Source organism: Coturnix japonica, chromosome 10 (genome assembly GCF_001577835.2).
Source record: "Coturnix japonica isolate 7356 chromosome 10, Coturnix japonica 2.1, whole genome shotgun sequence".
Taxonomy (NCBI): Eukaryota; Metazoa; Chordata; class Aves; order Galliformes; family Phasianidae; genus Coturnix; species Coturnix japonica.
Window position 1 is genome coordinate 15,812,583 of NC_029525.1, and position 25,363 is coordinate 15,837,945.

At 42.1% G+C, this 25,363-nt stretch overlaps 1 protein-coding gene across 1 annotated transcript in view; it reads left to right on the forward strand.

Annotated features, from left to right (window-relative positions):
- Positions 1 to 24,985, forward strand: part of ALDH1A3 (aldehyde dehydrogenase 1 family member A3) — a 31,416-nt gene extending 6,431 nt beyond the window's left edge. The window contains exons 3-13 of the mRNA XM_015873450.2: positions 1,975 to 2,115; positions 4,243 to 4,372; positions 4,864 to 4,925; positions 7,636 to 7,764; positions 10,448 to 10,561; positions 13,658 to 13,760; positions 14,294 to 14,478; positions 18,334 to 18,498; positions 20,505 to 20,662; positions 21,812 to 21,886; positions 22,330 to 24,985. Coding sequence (XP_015728936.1) covers positions 1,975 to 2,115; positions 4,243 to 4,372; positions 4,864 to 4,925; positions 7,636 to 7,764; positions 10,448 to 10,561; positions 13,658 to 13,760; positions 14,294 to 14,478; positions 18,334 to 18,498; positions 20,505 to 20,662; positions 21,812 to 21,886; positions 22,330 to 22,402 — 1,335 coding nt within the window. The 3' untranslated portion in view covers positions 22,403 to 24,985. The remainder of the gene's footprint in view (positions 1 to 1,974; positions 2,116 to 4,242; positions 4,373 to 4,863; positions 4,926 to 7,635; positions 7,765 to 10,447; positions 10,562 to 13,657; positions 13,761 to 14,293; positions 14,479 to 18,333; positions 18,499 to 20,504; positions 20,663 to 21,811; positions 21,887 to 22,329) is intronic.
- Positions 24,986 to 25,363: the final 378 nt, after the last annotated feature.

Here is a 25,363-nt window from a genome sequence, read left to right on the forward strand (position 1 = left end):
CACAAGGTCTCGCTTGGTGGTGCTACCCCTGAGGGTGTTTTGTGGGAGCTTTTGTTTGTAATAGTGGCTGTACTCTAAGTTGCTGTGCATGCTCTGCAAATCCAAGAAAAAGGGTTGAGAATGAACACAGTTTCAGTAAATATTCACCCCAGGGCATTTGGTTGGTATCACTATGACACTTTTATCTGTTAAGATATGCCTTTTGCCATGCCTCCAAAAGTACGAGTGTGTCAGGTCGTAGTCTCTGCAGGAGATGAATAAAGGCTATTACTTTTATGGTTTTGTTTGCTTGTATTTGTTGTTGTTTTTTTTTTCTACCCAGTACAAGTGCTTTTAGGGGAAAGAGGCTCCAGACAGTCTGCCATCAAAATGAAAGACAGGAGAGCTTGGTCCTTTTGGGCTTCACCAGACCACTGCTACCACTTACAGGAGCCATAGCAGGGCTTGGGTACTCCTGTTCTTTGAGGGTGGAGTCTGAAGTCCTTTGCCCATGCAGCCATATCGTTCTTACTGCTGTGAGTACCAGGCTCAGCACCATGGCCATGAAGTCTTGGTGCTCCTAACCTGATCTCAGGAGGTGATTTATTGCTGCTTTAAACCTGATGCATTCTCCTGTTTCTCATCTGCTTTGTGTCTTACAGTGTTGCTTTATTTTAGCTTAAGCCCTCCTTCCAGCATGGAGGATGAGGAGCACACAAGTGTGCAGTAGCTGGTGGTGCCTCTTGGCTTCTGTGGCATTTGAGTTTGAATTCAGATTAGCTGGATAGGAGCAAACCACTCTGAAACCCTGTTCTGCCTGTGGGTACAGGCACCAGGCAGGATGTGCCTGCCTGCATATGGTGGCTGCTTGCTACCTCTGCTTTGTAGCCATGCTTGCTTGAGCAGAGCCATTCTTTACCTCTTGTAGCAACACAAGTCTCTTGCAATTGTTTCCCCATCAATGCCCTTTTAAAAGGGTGTAGTTTTCCTGGCAGTATATGTCAGAGTACTTTAAAGCTGTGCAATCTTGTGAAGAAAGAGCCAAATTTAGTTTAAGGTGGTACTTCGGTGGATATTGACTTGCACTAAGTCAAGCATATCTCCCTGTAATGCTTTTCTTGGTTGAGCAAAACAGGCTTTCTTGTGATGGGAGAAGAGCCAGTCCTTGCTGGGTCTGTGCAAAATAGCCAAATCTAGTGTGGTCAGATCTGAATAGACAAGCCTTGAGAGGAGGAGTCAGGGCTGTCCTGTGTCCAGAGCATCACATGAAGCTTTGCTGGGGTCAACAGCATGGGAAGAGATGGAATTTGTTGCCTTCTTAAGTAGCCACTTCTGAAAATAGAGTTAGATTTGGTCCTGCATGCAGTAAAGCATTTGGGAGAGTGGCTCTAAGTCTGGGTAAGTGAAATGACTGTCAGAGCGCTAGACAACAAAAACCCTCCCATCTGGTAAAAATAATCTTGAAGAGCAATCCGGGATCTAAGGGAGCTTGTTTGTTTGTTTGATGTTACTGGCATGTGTTCAAGTGGGATGTAGTGGTGGGATGATGATTATTCCCCTGGATAAAACTGATCTCTCTCATGGGGGACTTTCCTTCCCACCTTTGTGTAGACCAGACTGATTGATGGAGGACAATACTCTGTCAAGCTTAGGGAAGCTCCAGTGGGAACAGAATTGGGATCTCATTTTTCCATCCTTTCTCTGGTGTCACTTACATCCTGTATCAGCAGGAATTTGATTCTGGATTATTTTATAAACAAACCAGTTGCATAAAATTACTCTTCAAAAACTCTGCTTTGGTACTTTGGCCTTTAAGTTGTTCATCAGCCCAGACCAAACCCAAAATGTCTTTCAGGCTTGGTTATAAATCCAAGAGTAAAATGGAGGTGTTTTAGCCACCGCAGCACCATATAGGAAGCAGCTTTCTGGGGTCTCTGCCTTTGTCCAACATCTTCCTTGTAACCTGTAATTTTCTTATGTACAATGCTGCTCTAGCCTGATGTGGATAATGCAGTGGAAGCAGCAAAGGCAGCATTCCAGAGGGGGTCTCAGTGGAGACAGATGGACGCCTTGAGCAGAGGACGGCTCCTACACAAGCTGGCTGATCTTCTAGAGCGAGACAGAGTCATCCTGGCAGTAAGTATGGTGGTTGGTGAGTGAAAATAAAAATAAATGAAAAAAACAGCAGTTGGCTGATAACTCAGCTTCATCTTTCCCATTTTGCTGTGTCCATCTCCTGTCACACGACTTCCAAGAGCTCTAAGGAGGAGGGAATCCTGCAGAAAGGTCCCATCTTCTAGCTCCTCTTCTTCCTGTGCTCATTGTCTTAGGTTGCCTGCTCCAGACTCCATGCTATAGGGAATACCTGACAGCTTTTTCATTGTCAGTTCATCATTTAAGTTCATCAATGCTCTTTTATCTCCTAGCTTAGGTAGTACCTGCATATTTAAAACAACAGCAAGAAAAAGCCTATAAACCACACTGGAAGGAAAAAAAGCACAACCAACCAAATCTGCCTCAGTCCTTATTATAAAAATTCAAGGCCAATTTGCCTTCCCTCCTCCCTCCCCCCCCCCCCCCCAAAACATTGCTTCCCTATAATAGGGGGCTGGAAAGAGACTCTTGTTGGATGTCATCCAAAGTTTAAAGTGTGTGCAAGTGGGATCTGGTAGTTTCTCCACTGAATGCACTGGCTCAGGAAAATCTCTTTATAGCTGTGAGGCTGTGTTAGCTTGGACTTGCGCACTGAAGAACTACTGCTAATGATTTCCTATCTTGTCCTACAAGAATCCTTTTGGTGTGAAATAGGGGGAGTAGGACCTCAGCTAAGTTATTCTGCAGCTGATAAGAAGCTTTTATGTTGGACTTGTCCATTTTTACAAATTGTACCTACAGTTCCTAATATCTCTCAGCTTAGAGCTGCTATCTGTACTTCACTAGCTCAACATAGCACCCTTGCTATCCTCTTCTTTAGTAGTATTGCATTTGTGTTGCTCAGTGCTGTTGTATACAAGAGTTCCTGAGCTGGTGTCCCACTGAGAGCAATGTGTGTGTGGGTGTATTCAGAAGTCTGTATTTACATGACTATTTCAAGCTAGGTCTCTTCCCCCAATATGTTCTCTGTGAACCATGTGATAGCCTTCAACTTCTGTAGAACAGACTCAAAAACTCCAGGTTTGAAGACAATTCTGGCCAACAGATAAAAAGGGGGAGATACAAGTGTGTGTGAATATGCTCTGTTCATTTTCTGCCTTTTCCATAAACCAGGGCACTGATTTCAAGCTTTCTGCTGTCCTGATCTGGGCTGACTTTCTTGGCATTGCTGCTCTTTCTGCAGAAAACCAGCCCTAGCTGCTTTGGTTGCATGTTAAGTAATCACTTACAAAAATCAGTTGTTTTAGCAGACATTCAGAGTGGATAACAATCCTAGTCATTCCAAGGGGAATGTCTGTTTGGACCCTAATGTCTGTGGAACATGACAGGGTATGACTTCATTTGTAAACAAAGATGTTTCAATCTATCAAGGGATATTGCTTCCTTTATGGATGTGCTGGCTTTTTTCACCAATCTCCCATTTAATGACCTGAGCAGAACAAAGTATTCACTCAGCTAATGTTCAGAACAGTGAGAAGGGTGCAGGCTGAGACTGGTCTTTGTTTAGAGCTGCTCAATGTCAGCGCAGCTTCAGTGAAGTAACTTTTCCCTTGCATTTGTTGAAGCACAGATCTGAGCCCAAACGTTACTTTACTAGAACACTGTAAAAATAAATAAATATAAAAATAAAAATGTGTTTTCTATCATCCTGTGGATAAAAGAGGCATTTCAGAGGTTGCTTTTAGGACAGCAAAGCAAAAAAAAAATAAAAGGGAAGTGGGTCAGGCTGATTTTAGTGACACCATCTGGAGTCCAGAACATCTGTGTCAGAAGGTCAGATACAGTGAAGTCAAGGTACTTGCATTCCTTCAGAGTGGTGCTCCAGACCACAGCCCTGTATCCCACACACAGCCACCTCCTGGGCTCTTCTGAAAAATGTGCATTCATTGCAATGATTGAACAAAGCAACTTGTGTCTAGTTGTCTCTATTCTACCTTACTTGTATTAACTAGATTTCTCTTTAAATACAAAGGGATGGAAGGAAACTGTCTCTGCAGCAAAAAAAAAACACAAGAAAATTGGGAGTGTTTTTTCTGAAATGTGTTTTTAAGAAAAAACTCTGATACGTCTGACAATGCATGTAATTTGTTGGGGTGTTTTTTTTTACAGACTTTGGAAACAATGGACACAGGAAAACCTTTTCTGCAGGCTTATTTCATTGACCTGGAAGGCTGTATAAAGACACTCCGCTACTATGCTGGATGGGCTGATAAAATCCAGGGCAGGACTATCCCTGTGGGTAAGTTCCTTAACACCTAAAATCAGGGCTGGAGAGGGACCAGGCTTGATTGGACAAGTGAGAGACATGGAAAAATCTGCTTCTGAAAACCTGCAATGGAAGGCATTTATTTTCTGTCTCAGTGTAGATTTTAAGTAGTTATCTTCTGAGATTCAAACTCATATGAGGACTAGGAATGCCTGGATAGATCTCTGGAATATAATGGAAGGACGCAGTCAAATGTTCAATGGTTGAGAGTTTTTTTCAGTAGATCTTTTAGACTGCAGGCCTAGAGCAGTCACATTGTACTCCTAGACCTATTCTGAAACGGATCATCATCCTTTTGAAGTCACCTAGAGGTGTGTTTTAAGATCAACACAGATAGGATTCTTTGTCTAATGTGGTTTTTGGATTTGTCTTCAACCTCTCTGTTTGCAGTCATCTTAACTGTTCCTATAGAAGCAAGGATTTTTACTGTTGGTTTTTTTCCCCTTTGTTCTTTTGTTTTGCAGATGAAAACTTTGTCTGTTTCACCAGGCATGAACCAATGGGTGTTTGTGGAGCTATAACTCCAGTAAGTAACATCAATGGTGCCCTTAGAAATGGAGGAAGTGTATGTGTACTTCCCTATCTTGTACTGCAGCCATTTGATTCCTAGTTAAGTGCAGCTGTTCTGCAGTGAACTCCCATTTCAATTGCTTGATGTAGTTTCTTGTTTTACCCCCATGCCAATTGCTCTTGGCAATGCAAAATCCGCTGCAGTGAATGGGTGGGTCTTCTAATCAGTTGCTCTGTTCCTCTCTAAGGATGACAGCAGTCACCAGAGACCAGTCAGAGCTCTCTGACTCGTCAACTGCTAGGACAACCATCTTGTCATTACATGTGCTAGCTCCTAGCTGCCTAGAGCTGATGCATAGTTTGGAGTTTCAAATCATATCCATTATTAATAACTCTTGGCTGTTCTCTGAGCTTTCTGTGATTAAATCTCATAGAATGCAGTTTTTCTTTGAGGTCTCTTTGTCTGCTGAGGGGACAGCGTGGCTAGTTCTTGGAATACCTCCAGTTTTAGTACATGCTGCTTGCTCTGTTTAAACAGACAACCAGAAAGACTTTACAGCTACACGGGAGACAGAGTTTGTTCCTGTCTGGTTGTAAAATGCTTTGAACATGGTATCCTACAGGCCGTGAGGCAAGCGGTGTTGTGCCAAGATTCTTTAGATACTTGGATCAGTGGAATCCATGGAATATTTTGACCCTTGGGATCAGGTTATAAGTGAGATGGGATAAAATGCATATGTGTTTTGGGATTTTCTGGACCGTGGGGATACCAAGTCTGGACCAATTCCCAAAGACATCTGGAGAAACTTTTCTTCAGCTGGACTGAGCTTGTAAACCTGCCAATAAGATGGTACAGTCTTTTTTGCCCTATGAGGGTTAGGCAGGTTGGGAGACAGTTGTTACTGGTTACCAGGCATTTGGCTTAATGACATCTGCGCAGCTTTTCTGCTTGAACAGAAGTGTCTGCTTATAAGCAGCTAGAATCCATGACTTAATATCAAAACATCAGGTTTATCAACAGTTATCATCAGCGTCATAAGTTTAATTGATCATCAATTAAAAGATATTTTGCTGTTATACTTAAACCAGCTTTGGCACTCAGAAGCGCTTTCAGAACTGATCACTTTAAAAGCCTGCACGTAGGATGCTTTGGAGGGCCACTGCAAGGGAAAATAGTGGGACTTCTAGGATTTCAGACGGGCCTCACACTAGCAATAAATACAATAATAAGACCAGATTTATCTCAAGTTATACACTGTTTGCAAAAAGCATCATTATGGTCAACAAAGCCATATTTGTCTCCAGTTTACTTAGAGCAAATCTTCTTCAATTTTTTTTTTTTTTTCCAGTTTGATCACTAGCATGAACAGTCAGTGGATGTGATTACTCCAACCTGATATAAAGGTTCTGTGAGTCTCCCTAGACCAGTTAACAATCCTTTTTTACTGTGGCTTGACTATGCTTAAACAACCTTCTTAGTGAGGGCACTTTTTAGAAGGTGCATCATATGACTGAACTTTATTGCAGGGTGATATTGTCAGGCAGCCTTCATATCCATTTCTAACTGTTACTTTCACCATTCTGCAATAGGAAGATCTTGGTGGAGTTGTGTTGTGCTCTGAAAGTGTAGAAAAGTAGTGAAGATGCAGGTGGCCAAATATGAGAATTCAGGCCTTCAAGAGGGCTTAGGAGAAAAAGACAAATAGGTAAATCATAGACTGTGGCCATTGGAGAAATCACTGAAATGGAACAGGTCTGAAAAACGGGGAGAAGAAAGCTGAAGAACAGCACATCAATTGAAGTTCCACTTTATCTCAGGACTACTGGGTTAGAACAGAACTCATCTCTTGAAATCTAAACTGCTAATTCATTTCTAAGTGTGAATTTGTAGATTCCTGACATACTTGGCTTCTTTCTTGCTAGCTGAGGACCCATGGCTTGAGGCTTGACAAGAAGTCCCCTTACTGGCTTGCTTCCATCATCCCTGAAGCAGTATTAATTATTTTTAATGAAGAAATCCTTTCTGTTGCCAAATGACCTTTACTGAGATTCAGTGTGAGCTAGATTTTCCACTTCTTGCTTAGGCTCCAAGATCTGCAAATGCACATGACCATGAAACAGATTAGCACAGAGGAAGCTGATGTGGACTTGTTCCTGATTCCAAATAAAACTAATTGGAAAGGAGTGTTTTACAGAATGTTTTACAGAATGAAGGGAGAATAAGAGCTGTCTTGGGCTTCCATGACTGAACAACCCACTGAAGTTTTCTAATTATAAACCTGAGAATGAATGATAATGTGTAACTTCTAACTCCTCAGGGATTAGAGAATACAGAAAACTGAGTTTCTTTTAATGAACAGCTTCAGTTCTCCCATATAAAGACTCTGTACAAAAGTGATGCATCAGAACACTACCTCCACCATGGTTTCTGTGAAAAGACAAAATCTTACGGAAGTGTGATCAGACTTCTGTGAACAATGAGGTCGCATCATGCAAAGATTTGTTTGACTTAGAGTTAACTTGAGGACTGCCAACAATATTGGGGATCTCAATGGGGTAGAAGAAGATACACTCTGTAGTCCAAGGAAATGCAGTATTGTAAGCAAACACTTTTCTTTATGGCTATGTTCCCAGTTGCTGGTTTCTCCCTGAGCTGTCTGAAGGTGGGGGAAGTGCTGCATAGAAATGAGTAGGTGGCTGATCCAAATGACCTTGTGTTCTTGCAGTGGAACTTCCCATTGCTGATGCTGGTTTGGAAGATGGCACCGGCACTGTGCTGTGGAAACACTTTGGTTATTAAGCCAGCTGAACAAACTCCTCTCACATCACTGTACATTGGTTCACTGATTAAGGAGGTAAGGAAATCTGAATAAGGCACCTAGATACTTTTCTTCTAAGACCATAAGAATTTGAATTGTCTGCGTAGGTTTGAAAGATGTTAAATATACAGTGAGATGTGAGAATGACCTGTATTCTGCCTCTTTTCCCAAAGGCCTTCCTGAGTTGCAGTGGCTGGATGGCAGGTAACAGAGTATAGAACTTTGTAGGCTTTCCTCCTTCTTTAGGGAGCTGCCGATGCTTTTATTTTTCTTCCTTGTCTTTTGCTTTCCCAAATGAGCAAAAGATTGCAGCTCAGTTCTATTAGGCAATGGGACAAAAAGGGTTATAATAGACAACAGTGAGTTTTTAAGTGAGATAATTCAACCACAGCAGAGTGAGTGCCATAAGAAACAATTCTTCATATTTCTGTGGCTTAAAGAACAATTTAGCTACATCTGGCCTTTAAAGCCAACTCCTGTATTGACACAGAGGGAATACAATAAGCTAAGATTTCTAAGTGTTGTTTAGGTATTGTCATGTAGGACCCCAGGTGCCCTCAGATCTATGTAGAGTCCAGAGGTTGTGGGAGGTGCACAGTACCTTCCAGGTATTGTGGTTAATACATCCTCAGCCTCCTACAGTTAATTATGTGACTAGCTGTGAACAAAAACTAAAATGTTTGGAGGTATGCTTTTGCCTCTCAAATGGAAAAGTCTGTTTGTTGGACTTAGTCTAATGATGATTCTGTTTGTTCTTGGATAGACAAGACAGGAGGATATGTTAATAATTGACACCTAGAGCTTCTTTGCCTGTAAAGGAAGTATAAAAGCACTTCCACTTGAGTATCTCCTGCTGCTAATTGACTTGATACACAAGTTGAGCGAGCACTGGGTGCAGTTGTCATTACTTCTAGTAGCTCTGCCATGCAACTGATCTTTTGTATGTCATTCTGGCATACAGCTCTTCAAACACTTGTATGGTATTTGCCCACAGATGGCAGCTCTGTTCTGGTAAGATTCATACTTTGAGCTGAACTCCAAACTGTCCATTTCTTGTAGTCGTGCTTCAAGACAGAAGTATAATGAAGGCAGAATAATTTGATTTGAAGGTGCCCCTTTCTCCACCCAAAATCAGCTGAACTCTTTGCAGGTTTTTAGAAGAACAAGTTCAACTTCTAAAGATTACAAAAAAAGGATGCAGGTGATCTTCGTACACAAGCAAATCTACTTGTTTGGTTGAATGAAATAATACGAGGCCAATCAAAATATTTTGGCTTTCATTTTTGCAGAAAAACAGGAAAAAAAATTTAGCTCGGGGAGACCTGAACCAATTTTTTGCTTCCTTGTGGCTTTGCTGCTGACTCCAAACACACCATTACTTGCACAGTTTGACATTCAGTATTTCTTTCTGAAAACTCATTAGCCAAAATGTGAACTCTGTTGAACTGTCATTTATCATTATCACATGCGTAGGAGAATCAGATTGTCCTGATTTACAAAAAACAAACACCAAGAACTTAAATTTTAGCAAAGGAATTTCTTGTAAGGTAGTACATAAACAATTATTTCAGTTTTCTTCTGTATTAGGAAGGAGCAGCTTCATGTACTGAGATTTTATGTGGAAAGGGCAAAAGGAATGAAGCAGACTTTTGATATTCTGCCATTCCACTAGTAAATGCAGGGAAAACAGCCTTTGCAATCAGTGGTAGGGAAGGGCTGGCTGGGAAGGGCCAGCTTAGAAGAGCTTAATCCTTGCAACTATTATTTCAGGAAGTAAAGAACAGACCAGTAAGTCCCACACTTCTCCTTGTGCTAGAATTTCATCTGAAGTTTTACCATTTGTCTCTTTTGGCAAAATTACTATTTGGCTAATCTAGGCTGTAAATGTGGTGGAAACTGGCATAAGTCTGTTACCATCTGCTCTTGTATTCCTGTTTTATTAGCCCCATCATCTAGTGAGGTTTTACTGACTTCTTAATCCCTCTGGCCCCTGAAGAACCACAAATGTCAACCTTTGTTCAAAACAAACTTTCATTCAGTTACCCCTTGGCTCCATCTGCAAAGCAGTACCTGGGGACCAAGTTTGGCAAAAATACTTGCTCTCCTTTGATTCAACACTGGGACTCTTCCAAGAATTCTTACTGAGCCCTGGCATTTCCTAGGCATGGCTGTTATTTTCACCCACATCTATTCCAGATGATAGAACACAGTCATGTTACTGGAAAGTCTGGAAAACACTGATGGATGTAGTTTGGGCTCTTTGTCTGCAACTTGCAGTTTTTAAGTGCTGCATGCACTTTGAAGTACTTTATCACTCACTAGTCATGTTAAATACTTGGGGTTTTTTTTGCATATCTTTTTCTTGTATATTAATAGGGAAATGTGTGTTTGTGCCTTTAAACTGATTTCAGTGAGGTTAGTAAATTCAGGTAGTGCTGTTCATTATTGAAGACTAAGGTGTTTTGCTCACTTATCTTCTGTGAGGCTACATAGATAAAGGAGTTTTGCACAGCCTTCCTAGAAGTGCTTCAGAAATGTTTACAAGGGGAAATGCTATAGAAATTACTGTGGTTGTTTTTAGGGTTGGTCCTTATCCATAAGAATACAGTGCAAGTAATTCAAGCGTACTAAGAACTGAACTGCAGCTCTTTGGAGTGTAGAGAGGCTTCAGAGTGCTCAGAATCCCTTTCTATAAAGCTGTTTTTAACCTCCATTTTAGGTGGGTTTCCCTCCAGGTGTGGTGAACATTGTACCAGGCTATGGCCCCACAGCTGGAGCAGCCATCTCTACCCATCAGAGCATTGATAAAATTGCTTTTACTGGATCAACAAAGGTAGGTGATGGATTACTCATAAAACACCTACTGTGCCTCTTTGTGTTCTCTTCTAAGGCAGCAAATTATAATGTATAATACCAACGAAATATCAGCAGTTTCCAACACTATTTTCTATCGTGTTCTCAGAAGTGTTCAGGATTTGTCTAGGTCAGGTCCATCTCTTTTTACTATCGGTTCCTGTGCCTGTTACAATCCCAGCTCTGTAAACTGGGTTTTTGCCAAACTGCCACATATCTATAAGATCTGTAATAGATGTTCTGACACAAGGTAAGACAGTCTACAGGAGAGGCTGGCAGTTACTTAACATCATGTCATTGACCTGATGGAGCTTCTGGGCAAGTTTGCCTGCTAATCCTGCCCTGCATATGTATGTAGCTGGAAAACATGTCAGTCAGAGCCCTGAACAATTCTTCCTTGGCTTTAGTTACCTCTTAGGAGCTGGGACTTAAATAAAAACATGGCCCTGTGCCTACAGCTTCCTCCAGTGATGCGGATGGGATTAACATTTGAGTGTCTTTTGAGACCTATACAGTAAAGCACCTTTCTATTTGTTTTTTCCTGTAAACATCTACAGCTGCCTTGCTTAGGAGAGGGGTGGCAGTGAGGCCTCTGAAATATTGGACACCTACAGACATCCTCTTCTGCCCCTGTGTAGGGGAATGGAATGCGTAGCTTGTCCTGGTCTATAGAACTGAGCTTCAGCTGTGACGTGTGTGAATTTCTCTCTAGTAATTGCTACTGCAAATTCTCAAAACAAAACAAAACAAAAAAACATGCTTATAAATGTTTTTCCACTCACTGTTCTAGATTTTTCTTACAGTGTTTGCACACACACCCTGAAGAAGGGGCAGCATGCTAAGAATGGAAGTGCTAATGCCTGTAGGTTCAGCTGAGGCAAGCATAGACTCTTATTTCCTTGAATAATATTATTCTTATGATCCCTTGATGACTTCATCCATTCTGATGCCTATAGTTGTAATTGCCTAGTGTAATCAAATTACTTAATTATTGCTATTTACCTTGAATGGAATTCTTGGCCAATAAAGGTAAATCACTAAACACATAAAAGCTATTGCATTTAACAACAGTACCATCTAGTGGCTTTGTCTACATACTAACTGCTCAACTTAACTCAAAAGAGGAGGTGTGTTAAGCTTCCGTTTCTGTATAGAAATAATAGGAACAAATGTGAACGCCATAAAGTAAAAGTTCACAATGAGTTTTTACTCTCTTGATAGTTGGCTTAATCTTAGAGCTTATCCAGATACATGAATCCCTCCAAATCCTAGATCATAAACTTTTAGCCTAGATTAGATGTTGGCTGTGTGAAAACAATAGAGCTTACAGACTCTTCCAGCCCACATGGATCTGTTTGGGTTTTTAATGAAAGAGGAGTATGCAGTGGATTAGGGGCAGAAGGAAAACCTCAGCTGCGGGAGCCTATGGGCAAAAAACTCCTATAGATGCTGTGCTTGTCTTTCTAATCCATGGGTGTGCAGGAAACACCAAGGGAGATAGATTCTTTGCTAATGTGTGTGTAATTTAGAAGTGTTTTCTTCCCCCTCCACCCATCTGTGAGTTCAGCTGCACCTCTGCAGTATTTGCAGCATAATGCTACTGTTTCTGAGCCAGGAAGTAAAGCTAATTCAAAATACATTTTGATTTAGTTTTTAAGCCCCAGCTTGGGCTCAGCGCCAGCCTGAAAATGCTGATGACAGACTAGACTCCATGAGAGTTTTCCCATCTAGATTTCTTCCTTCAGTTTAACTTGCACCTCCCTGGCAAGCCTAGCTTGTAGTAATACTTCTTGGGAAGCTATGTTCATCTGCAGCATGTTGCATCGCTTTTTTTCTCCTGTCTCTAGGGCTAGGCTACTGAGTGACTAGAACTGATCTGTACTGTTACATTCGGGACTCTCACATGAGTTACAAAGGCAAACCATGAGAAATGCAGATTTAAAATTGCCAGCTAGCTGCCTTGTAGAAACACAGAATGGTTTAGGTTGGAGGGATCATTAAAGGTCAACTTAGTTCCAGCCTTCCTGCCCTGGACAGGGTTGCCAACCACTAGATCAGGCTGCTCAGTATTCCATCCAACCTGGCTTCAAATGCCTCCAGGGATGGCACATCCACAGCCTCTCTGTGCAGCCTGTTCCAGTGCCTCAGTTCCCCCAGGGCAAAAAATTTCTTTGTAATGTCAAAGGCCACAGTGAGGTCTCCTCTCACTGAGCCTTCTCTTCTCAAAGCTGAACAAGCCCGGCTCCCAGCCTTTCTTCATGTGAGAGCTATTTCAGCCCTTTAATCATCCTAGTGGCTCTCCTCTGGACCTTCTCCAACAGCTTCTCACATTGTTCCTGTACTGGGTGCCTCAGGTTTGGATGCAGTACTCAAAATGGGGCATTACAAGGGCAGAGTAGAGGGGGCCAATCCTCTCCCTCTCTCTGCTGGCCACCCCTTTGTTGATATAGCCCAGGATACTGTTGGCTTTCTGGGCTGCAAGCTCGCATTACTTGCTCATGTCCAGCTTTTTGTCCACCAGGACTCCCCCAGACTCACTAAAGTGAAGCTCCTTGCACTTGGTCTTGTTCAACCTCATTGGATTTTAATGTACCCAGATTTTGAGCCCGTCCAGGTCTCTCTGAATGGCATCTTTTCCTTCTTTTGTGTCAACTACACCACTCAGTTTGATGTCATCACATGCTTTCCTTGCTCACAGCTGCACTTCAGGGCAACAATATTATTAGGCAGAAATGATATATAGACCTTAGAGCCCCAGTGAGTGCCAGTGTTGCTCACTAGCTTGTGTTGAGTGACAAATGCCTTGTACTGCAGCTGTAGGTAGCATGTAACTTCAGAATGCAGTTCCTGTAAGTCTCCCATGTAGCCCATCATTTCGGATCTGCCATTCGTTCCAGGGCTGGTCTTTATCCAGCTTATAACAGTAGTAGGAAACAAACCGTTTAGGAATACTAGCACTGACTACTGTCTGCTTCAGCTGCCTGCTAGGCTCTTTGATCATTTTTGGCACCATGCTTCTCACATTTACGCTGTTAGGGGAAACTGCCCATGTCCTTTCTTTGTCTCAATGATGCAGGTTGGAAAACTGATCAAGGAAGCTGCTTCTAAGAGCAACCTGAAAAGGGTGACATTAGAGCTTGGAGGAAAAAACCCCTGCATCGTGTGTGCAGATGCAGACTGTAAGTACTGGCTGCTGTGTTTATTTGCTGTAAGAGACAATGTGATGCTCTGTTTGCCTCTGCTGTCCTTTGGTAGTTAGCAGGGCTGCTGTTTGCCACTACCTTCACCCCAAAGGCTGGAGAAAACCCCTGCTTAAGAGCAAGGATGACCTTGTGCTGGGCACATTGCTTTCTGAACATCAGTGCTGAAATAAGTCTTTGAGAACTTGCATTGTATCTAGGAATCTGCATCTGAATTCCCAATGTGGACAGAAACTGGTTAATGCCCTCAATGACTCCTTAAGGAAGAGGATATCTGTGGCTGTGGCAAACTGGACTATGAGATAAAAGACAAGAGAGGGAGGGGAAATAATCAGAGAGCTGGTTTGAAGCCAGTGTGAGCCCCTGTGAATGCCTTCGGTGGGTGTGGATCATTGTCAGCATTTTTTGAGAAGGCTTTCAAAAGAGAAAGGGGACAAAAAGCAAGTCTGAGAACACTGAAAGGCTGAAAATGTGCGTGTGGTAACGCTTTTCCCTCCTGGGCTGTGTTGCAGTGGACTTGGCAGTGGAATGTGCCCACCAAGGTGTGTTCTTCAATCAAGGACAGTGCTGCACAGCTGCCTCACGAGTGTTTGTGGAAGAGCAGATATACCCGGAGTTTGTCAAGCGCAGTGTGGAGTACGCCAAGAAGAGACTTGTGGGAGACCCCTTTGATGCAAGAACTGAGCAAGGGCCCCAGGTAACTGTGTGCCTGAGAGCAGTTGTTTGGTTTTTTTGGTTGTTTTTGTTTAATATTCCTTCTGTAAATATTATGTATGTGAAATATGGTTCCAGCAGAAGCCTGTAAGAGTGAGTAATGTACTGTGGATTTATTTTTCTCTGTATTTTAAATATCAATCAATCAAAACAGTTGAAATGTTATGTTGTAATTTTTTTTTTTAAACACAAATGTGTTTAATTCACTTCTTATCCAGCATTATGGAAGGGGTTGCCTCCCTGGTACTGTAATACAAAGCATGTTGCAGTGAGGACCAGCAATGCACAGATGGGTGCAGCTGCAGAAACAACCATTTCAGCTACTTGGCTGTGTTTGGCTATGCTGGTGATGACAAGTAGTTAAAACCCAGAGACTCCTGACTCCCCGCTTTCCATATCCTCCTCTGCCTTGCTTCTGATCCTTTGGAGAAGTTTCAGCTGAATTAGCAGAAAGAACTATGCCAAGCTGATGTTGCAAACAGTTTTGTCAGTGCTGCCAGAGCCTTCATCTTATTTCTTCCTTCCAAGGCAATCCAAGCTGAAGTCAAGATCTCTGGAGGAGGATGATCCTTGAGTCAGATCTTCTGCAGGGCCACTGTTTGCTTCCAAAAATAAAGGGAGAATCCCAGAAAGCTATAGCCCAGGCATCATGCTTGTAGTATGACACAGATTTTCTTCTTTGATGCTGTATGGGATCCCTCAGAGGAGGGATGACTGGGGGGATATCTGCCATCCCTTGCCTGGATCTCTGTGCACATTCACACATGATCCATGCATGGGAGAACTTAAATGTGTATCCTCTTGAAAGGGCAATAAAATGATGTACATCTCTAGGTCATGCTGAGTCTGCATCTTTCCCTGTAACTGGTCTAGAAAGAGATTTCAAATTGCTCAGCACTCTCGGGAAAATAATCCCATGTTGGAATTTGCTTCAGGAGAGATGAGCTGATCCTCAAACAGATTCAGCATGCTGTGAACTTCCTGTAAGAGCTCTCAGCTTTTTAGACTTGTTAGATTTATATAATGTCATCCTAAGACTTACCCAGCTTTTGGTAGCAGTTATTGGCTGCTTATTTCAGCTCATCTATGCCCTTGGTGCTTGCCAGGCTGGCAGAACACAACTCTGCTGTCACTGCTATATACAGACCCTATAATTAAGGGTAGCAGTAAGCACAGAGATTCTGGCCAGGTTGTAAATGTGGTCCATATATCCTCTTCTCCTTCTTTTAGCTTATCTGTTACCCTCGTAGCTACCAGAGATATGTACACACACACTTGAAATATTCTGTGTGCAGTCCGAGATGGGAAAGTGTTGAGAAAGTGGAAGGAAACTGTTAAACTCAAAGCTTTCATGTGGCTCTGGTGCAAAGAAACAACCACTTCCTCTGCAGTTATGGTTGCTTTCCCCTTTATGATGTAATGCACAGAAATTCAAGCAGAAAAAACATAATACAGTGTCACAAGGGCTTAAAATATTTCTGAAGGCAGCAGAGATTCACACCTGCCCACAAGCTACTGTTGAACTGTAAAGTTTCCAGACTTCTCTGTACATGCAGTAACCTGCTGCTCTGGAAGGATGGGGATTATTTTAAACTGATGGAGAAGGGAAGATTCACCAGGAGAAGAAAACGTCTTTCTTCATCTTTCTCTTCATCTCCCTGCTTTAGGGCTCAGCTGCCTCAGGTCCAGGTCATTGTTTTACTGTCCTTCTATGGGTCAGCTTACACAGTGTTACCAATACCATGCAGGAGCTGCTGTGTAGACCTCTTTCTGGGATGATTGCTGGTTTATATGCTAGCTAGGTGGATGAGTTGGAGCCTGACCATAGGCTGTGGTTTTGGTAGCCTGTGGTCCTTTTGGTCCTTCACCAGTTCCAGGTACTTTTAGCCAGACAACAGGACCAGGAACTTTGATACAGAGTTCAGATTGTGTGAAATAGGAGATCCTGTGAACTGTGTCATAGGAAATAATAAAGTAAATCTGCCCAGATGACAACTTAGTTAACCAGGGCATTTACGAAACTGTGAACAGCAGAGTGCATTATATAAGACTAAGGTCCTAGTGGACCAAAGCAGGGATTACATCAAAATGAGGCTAGGCTGGCTTTGCTGCTGTAAAACCTGAGGTCTGCGAAGTGCGGTCTGCAGGAAGAAAATAAGCACACAAACTGCTGTGTGGCACTTGTTAGCCAGAAATTATTCAGCCCAAGCCCAGGCCCTTAAGACAGTGAATTCTTTTCTTAGACCATATATTAGAATTAGACCATATATATTAGAATTAAAGCATGAAAGTAGAACACTTAAGTGGAAAGGGTCTGTCAGTCTATTGAACACAGTTGTGGGGTTATTCTATATAATTACAAATTCTGGGCTTGGGAAAGGAGAATCTGCTTCTCAGTTTTGGCTTGAATGAAACAAGACTTGAAGATTTGGGGGTTCTCAGCATTATGGTGATCTTTAAAAGCCTTTTCTTTTGAATGAGTTGGACAAAAAATAGAATTTGCTCTATCAGATCATGTGTTTTTAATAGAAGGCAATCCTGAAACCATAAATAATAGTAGAGTGTGGGACAGAATTTAAACAAGCTTTGCAAGCTCTAGTTACAATGACAAACAGTTCCACCCTTGCATGTCATTTTTACAAATGTTTTCTTTCCCCAATGTCTTTTAATCTAACTATAGTTTGCCTTGCAACCAGTTACAGCTGTATAAATATCCTTGTTTTGTTTTCTGTGATGTGAAGTGGATGAACTGGATTGGTCTGGATCACAGACATGCCAGGATGGAAAGCAGTTGCAGATATTTCCAAATTATTTACATTTGGCAACTAAGCAACCAGACAAATAGACAATATGCCTGACACCTGCCAAACTGACTGTGACACCCCGTGTCCTACGCGAGGGTACAAATTTCCTCATGCAGTGGCATGCATCAAGTGTTTTCTTGGGTAGCGCCTTAACACATGAGGGAACGTGGGCTCTCGGTACAAGCAGCCCACACCACATGTGATATGCACATCTGTGTGACAGGAGATGTACTGTTTTCTGTTTTCGCTGTACCAGAAGTGCCCCAAGGACACCCTCCTGAAGCTTTGATATTTGTCTAAAAGCATGAAAACTTGGATTGCGTGTGGCCAGGATTAACAAGAGACAGGATATAGTCTGTAATCTGGAGGAGTCAAATGTGAAATGCTCCGTGTAAACAGTCCCAACTGGCAACTGGCCCTGCCAAAATTAAAACAGATGTCTTGGGAGGAGCACTGAACCAGTACAAGCATTTGGTGATAACTGGCATTCAGAATAACCTCCCAGGCTGCCAGGCAACCATGAGCCAGTGGCAGAGTCTTGTATTTAATTAACCGCCATGGATTTGTTGGTTTTTGTGTTAGTTTTATGGTTTTTTAACATCTTCATAAGTATTTTCCCATCTGCAGCCTGCTGTAATAAGGCGTAGCGTTGCTTAATTATGTATCTTTGCATAGCCACATCCATTTGTTTGAAAACTGGCTATACTGTTCTATGATTCTATACCTGTAGCGCAGTGTTCCATGCTGAGCATGGTCAGAAGTGCTGTGGGCTCCTGCACATCTTCCCAGTGTGTGACCTCTGTGCTTATGAAGCGATGTCTCCTGCCAGTTCAGAGAACCAGAAGATGCTGCAGTGTTAGTGGTCTTTGAGATCCTTGAAAGATGATTCTGTTTTTAAAAACAGAGTGCAACTGCACCGCACTGAAGCCATCCCAGTAGCAGGGATCTTTGTGGCTTTTCATACAGGGGATCATGAAGAACTGGCACAGTAATAATGAAGTCACTACTGCCTGCTTTCTTTTTGTGTCTGACAGATTGACCAAAAACAGTTTGATAAGATCCTGGAGCTGATAGAAAGTGGGAAGAAAGAAGGTGCTAAGCTGGAGTGCGGTGGTCTTGCCATTGAAGACAGAGGCCTGTTTATAAAACCCACTGTGTTTTCAGAGGTCACTGACAACATGCGTATCGCCAAAGAAGAGGTACAGTACATGTCATTTGAACCTTTACATGCATTTTCTCCTGTGAGTGGGAAGATGGATGTAGAAAAGATGTATGGACACAGTTTGAAGTGAAAACCTGAAAGGAGAATAGAAATCTCACATATTACCTAACACAGTACCCTAAAAACAGTAAAATCTGTACTCTGCTAATGGAGTATCTGCAAGGTGAGCTTCAACCTGGGGTGGTACAGAGCTGAGGGGATGTGAGAGGGGGAAAAGAGCAGTGCAGGCAAAAACACTGTCAAAATATTTTAGCAGCGTTTTGTCTTTTTGTACAATTAATGGGGACTCTGCTTGTCAGCCATTTCTGATGTACTCATACTTTTCCTTGTTTTATTGCCTTTCCCCAAAGGAAAACGATAGCCTTGTGAGTGTACTCACTCTGCAATAACAAATCCATGGTGGGTAACACTACCCTAAAGCTTTCAGATCTCATTTCCAGACCACTTGATGTAACAGAATATAAGCAATGCCTCACCTAGATACAGCTGCTATGAATGGTGGTGTTAGCTGTTTCTGACAATCTGTGACTTTAAAGCTCAGTAAAAATAACTGAGATGGTGTTAGGCTGGAGCAATTCTGCATTATCTTTGCCCCATAGTTTGAAAGGTCGCCTGAAGATGGATAGACTCTGCTACTCTGTACAGACTGTGCTGTGTGCTCTTCTGCACCTCCTGCTGAGTGGACTTGAAATTGCTCAGCTCTGTTACAGGCTGATCCCGAGCGACAGAGAATGCAATGGGTGTCCTTGCTCCACTGCTTCATAAAAAGGAGCTGCTTTGTTGTAGGAAAGTGGAACAAGAACTCCAGAACATGCAGCTGGTGAGGAGGGAGGGAAGAACCCTGCTACACTGCCACTGAAAACCGTTTTTCAATTAGTGTTAGCATCTGAAATAATCTCAGGTTCACTTCCCATGGTGAAATCCTTTGAGACTATTTTTTTTTCCAATTTGAAAATACGGTTGAAGCCAGCAAAATGCAGATCTGACAGTCTGACTTCCATTATTCATATGCAGAAAAAAATTGAACAAGCTGCATGTAATTAGATCCTGTGCTATTCCTTTGAAATGTAGTTAATTTACTTTTCATCATGTTCCCCAGTGGAAAATAAGTTGGTGCTGAAGTCCAATTGGCCCTCCAAGGAACCAGGGGAAGATATCAGTCAGTCTGGGCATGAGTTGCATTCTAAAAATAGAAAGAAAAGCTGAAAATCCCATGACAGGCCTTTTTGTAATGAACTGACTCCAAATCCCAAGCTGTGATTCATGAGGCTTATCCAGTTTCATTCGTATGTGGTTTAGTTGCAAATACATGTTTTTCACCTAGGAACAAGGCTCCCGTTTGACACCTGGATCCTCCAAAATAAAAGAAAATACTTAGGAACACTTGTATGTGCCTAAAGGTCAGGCACATTCCTGGACTGACCCTCAATCTGGCACAAGTGAGACTTTCTCTCACCTTTGGTGGAAGATTATTGTATTGCAAGGCTATGCCAGCCAGAATGGTGCCTACCTTCAGTACTGTGCTTGATGGTGGACTCCATCCCAGAGCTGGCAAGTATAGTTTGTGCTGGCAGCTTTTATACTGACAACTTGTGATGCCAAGTTGCTGGTCAGACACATCCTTCAGAAATGCACTGCGTGCAAATTAACTGCATACACTGGCAAAAGGGAAGTTAAAGAAAACCTGCAGTGCTTGGAACACACTTTTTGACTTTTTGAAACTTGTCCAGATCTAACCCTGTTTATTTTGATTTTTGTAGCTCATCTGTTAGTCGTGGCTTTTAACATTTATTAACTACCACATCACTGTATTTTCTTTGTATTCCGTTTAATTAGTAGTTGTTAAGAGGGTCTTCTAGTGAATTTTTGAAGGCTGTGAAATGTATATAATGTTTCAGTTATATTATCCAAACAGAGCTTCTGATTGCCTCAAAATTACCATGAGTAGAAAAAGTTTTCTTATACTGATGTTTAATTGTGCAGATTTTTGGGCCAGTTCAACCTATTATGAAGTTCAAGAGTATAGAAGAGGTCATAAGAAGAGCCAACAATACCGAGTACGGACTCACAGCTGCAGTGTTCACAAAGAATCTGGACAGAGCATTAACATTAGCTTCTGCCTTGCAGTCGGGAACCGTCTGGTAAGCAGGATGGAATACGAGTTTAACCTGGTGTTTTGTTTGCTGGGAATGAAGAGGGCTGAACAATTTGGAAACCTGTGCAAGTGCTGGAGGTCACATTAATGGGTCTCTTTAATTGTTGATATTTTGCTCAAAAGCAATGTCCAGTTATCAAAGGGTGAGGACCATACTGTCTGGCATGAAATAGTGTGTTTCTCAATTCAGTCACTGTAGTTCTTCACTTCTGGGTAACTCAGAAAATGAAGATGTTTTACCAAGTTCCACCAGATGTGATGACTTCCAAAACCATGTATGTAGGAAATAAAAGCAGCTCATGATCTTAAGGCAATATCAGAAGGGGTCTTGCACAAGTCAGTACGGGCAGTAGATGGCATCATACCACAGTCAGAAAGATAAGTAAGGGTTTTTGCTTACAACATTTCCTATATTGGAACAATTTTAAAGATGAAGGAATTTGTGCCAGAAGAATCTTCCTCTTTGAAAAATACATTAAAAGGAAGATGTAGAGCTTTGTAGGACACATGTATACATACATGAAGGTGCAGTCCTACAGCACCAAGCCATGCCTGGCTCTCTTTAGTCATTTCATCTCACTGAGTTTCTGTATCTGCATTAGCTCTTTCTATGCAATGCCTACCTGAACTGGGTAGAAGAACTTCTGCTTTGCTACAAGACAAATGTCTAATGCAAGCTAACTTTTTCTCTCTGCCTGGAAGTGGATGGTGGGCATTTAGACAGCTTTTGTAGTAAGTGTGTTTATTCTAAAATCAAAGAATGGCCTGGGTAGGAAGGAGCCTTATGGATCATCTAGTTCCTACACCAAGTTGGAATTAAATTAGGAGCTAGGCTGGGCTTTCAGTTACCTTTAAGCACAACTCTCAACAAGCATAAAATCCAGCTCAAGCGTGAATGTCTGGGCCATTAGAGGTTAAGAAGTTGAGACATGAGGCAAGCTCAGAGCACCACTCGAATGTCTTCTGTTTCTGCAGCACAACAAGATTTTACTGCTAAAATCTGATTTCTCAAGTAAATGAACTGTATGAAGAGAAAACTGACTGACTTCAGCCTTGTTTTCTTTATAACACTGCTGTTGTCATCACCTTGCTTCTCCTCGGTGCTGTCTTTTTACAATGGTTGTTTTCATTGTAGGATCAACTGTTACAATGCTCTGTATGCACAGGCTCCTTTTGGTGGCTTTAAAATGTCAGGAAATGGCAGAGAACTGTAAGTTTTGTGCATTATTTTGTTTACTTGTGAATTGTAAATGCAGTAATGATTGTGACTTGGTGATAATGTTGAGTTTTCTTGTAAACTTACACTTGCAGTGTGCAGTGCAGATTGGTGTGGTTATTTCTTCTATGACTTATCAGAATAGCATTTAGTTTTCACTAGTTTGAGAGTAATAAGATGTCATCTTGTGAGTTACTGTGGCCAGAAGCATTCAAAGCTTCTTCTGTGACAGTGAAGTTATGTGCATGTGAATGTATGTCATGACTATTAGACACAGTGAGCCAAAATGATATCTTGTGTGAGTGCACATCTGATTTTAGTGGCCTACAGCAGCAGCTGTTGATATGTATCTGTGATGCACTTGTGTAGAAACCTCTTAAGGAACTGCATATTAATGTGCTACAACTGCTTGTCCCTTTCTCTCTCTTCTTTTCCAGTGGTGAATATGCTTTGGCAGAATATACTGAAGTGAAAACAGTCACCATTAAACTGTCCCAGAAGAGTCCATGAAAACAGGAGGCCTAAAAATGCTGACATTCTGAATGTGACACACTGGGGACGTGTTCAGAGCAAGTGGGAGGGGAGGGGTAGGAAAGAAAATGGAAATGCCTAACTTTATTCCTCTAGAATCACTGAATCTACTGGACTCCATTTTGTCAACTGGCTCTCTGAAAACTGATCTAACTGACCCTACTGGCAGCACAGCACACACTTGTGCTGTACAAGTCCCTGGCTTAACACTCGTCTGCTACCTGTGCCTGAAACACTCATCAGTCACAGTGTTAGCAGGACATCTGCTTTCAAACTGTACTCCTAAAGGACCTGAACATCAATGGCATGTTAAAGAGACTTCTGGTACCATTAGCAATTAGTTGACTGTTAAATTTCTTTGGATGCACTTGGGTTTCACTTGGTATAAATGGACTTGTGTGGTAGGACTAATACAACTGACGCTGATGGAGTTTGTGTGAAGACTGCAGCTGGAGTTTTAGTTGGGAGTGCAGGCTTTCATGGAAGGATCTGTAAAGAAATGTTTGAAAGAGCTATCTTGGTCTCTCTAATTATACATGCATCTTCCACTCTGGTGATATTCCAGCCCTGAATGAAATTGATGGGAGTTTCTTAGAGGACTCCTTTGGGGCCAGCATGTCACCTGACAGAGTTAGACTTTAAAGTGTCCTTTGAACCTGATGTTTTGGTGTGCACACATCGTACATGCTGTAAATGCAAACTTGCTAGCTCTTCTGGCTCTGACTGAGTCACAGTGTATCTCATACCTTCACTATAGCACTTTTTGCAAGAGGATTTTGCACTGTACTTACCGTGATGATACAAAGTTGAATTCTAAACATGTAGCATGGTAGATACCCTATGGAAAACACCCCATGCCACTCCTTCTGCTCTGGGAGAGGGAGCAGGAGAGCTGCATGAGGCTGCCCTCCTCTCTCTTTCACTGCAACTGTGTGAACATCTCTTCATTTTTTTGAGCCAGAGCTATCATTGTGAGAGTAAAACAAGTTCTTCTCACTGCTTCTTTATCCCTTGTGAATGTAGCTTAAAATGGATTACTGGAAGTACAGTATAAAAAGGCAGGTGCTCCTAAGCCCGTACCGAATGTTAAGCATGTAGGTGTACAAATGAGTTAGCCTGGAATAAGCTGTGGCTGGACTTAAACGTGTCAGCACTTTGCAGTAAGTGCTGTCATAAGCTGCCATGAATTGTCTGTCGCTTACAGTTGTGTAATCATGCACTTCCTTGTATAGCACCCATGGAGTGGCTGTCACACCAAGTTCATGCCTTAGAATCTCCTGCAGTCATTTCTTTGCATGCCCAGATGTTGCTTACTACAAGGTCAATGAAAATCCGCCTGCTGTCCTCAGTTCCTGGCTTCATTACTTTCCTGACTGTGTGCTGGAGAACCACTTGCAAACATATGAGAAGCTCCATGCCTACAAGAGCTGCAAGTAAGCAGGATTTTGTAGTGTCAACTGGTTAGGAAGGTTGTCTGATCTGGTTACGCTCATCCTTTGACAGCAAAGTGATGCAGGTTCCTCATGGAACACTGACAGTTCTCCACAGAGCACTGCTGACTGCTGTTGCTTGGAGTTTTCTGGATGTCAGGGCTTGCAGCAGAAAGGTCTAACTTCTGTTCTGTGACACCAGCAAGATCTTAACCAGTAAGTTCTGTGATCAGAGAGGTAGCTGTCAGTAACGAGTTCAATTGCATGAGTGGATGTTTTTTGGAAGGAAGGTGGGCGATGGTGAGTGAAGGGGAAAGTTTGTGTGAGCCTAAACTTCCTTATTAGTTTGCACTTCAATACTGCTTGATAACTTAAGCAACATACCTCCACCAGCTGTGTACATCAGAGTGCCTGTCCTCCCACGGTGCTGTGAGACGGGCACGTCTCCCCATCCAACAAAGGAAATGCCCTCCCTTACCCCACGAAAGGCCAAATGGGAACACTGTACATAAGCTCCTATTTTTGTAATACACTTCAAGCTCAAACGTCTTCTCAGACAAACATTTTACTTTTGCCTACAGGATGGTTTGCTGGGGCTGCATTGGGGCAGGATGGAGGTAAGGCAAACAGTAAAAGGCTGGTTATCCTGATGTATCTCTGTACTCACTTTTGATTAACCACGGTCAATACTGAAATCATCAGAAGTTCATACAATCCTACTATTCTGGCTTTATATGTATAATATATATTTCAACTTCTTTTTGTTTTGTCGTTCCCCATATCAAGTTTTATAAAAGTCAGTGTATCTCTTATTGTATAAATCAGGGTTTGGCTCTACACACTGAATTTTCTAAGTTATATAACAGTAGACACTAACTTTAAAGCAACCCCTCTGAGGGTATATATCCTTTCATTGCACAGTAAGGCTTTCATCAAATACTACTTTATATTAAAAAGGAAAAAAAAACAAACACAAAAAACCAACAAAACTATATTTATAAATTAGGATACAGTTAATCTAATGTATTTTTATAGCCAAGGGTACATGAAAATGCTATGTTTAAACTTCTTGTATATATTTTAGACTATGGGTATCTTTTTTGTCATAGTTCCTAATAAATGTTGAACTTTGTGAAATAGTTTCTGTGTGCTGCATATCGATGTGGCTCCAAGGAAGGAATGGGAATGGGAAACTTCTATTGCCTGCACACTGGAAGGGGTTAAGGCTTCATGCAGAACATGCTGCCAGACGGGGCTTCGTGAAACCCTCTTAGACACAGCCACTGTTGTATGACTGCCCCATGATGAGACATTCCTGTCTTATCTCCTTTATCTGCAGAGGAGACAGAGCAAGAACATAGCACCGTTTTTAACGCTCTTTGCATAGAATGGCCTGGGTAGAACAGGACCTTAAAGATCATGTAGTTCCAACCCCTCTGCCACAGGCAGGGTCACCAACCACTAAACCAGGTGAGAAGAGATACAAACAGCCACCACCTCCCTACACACA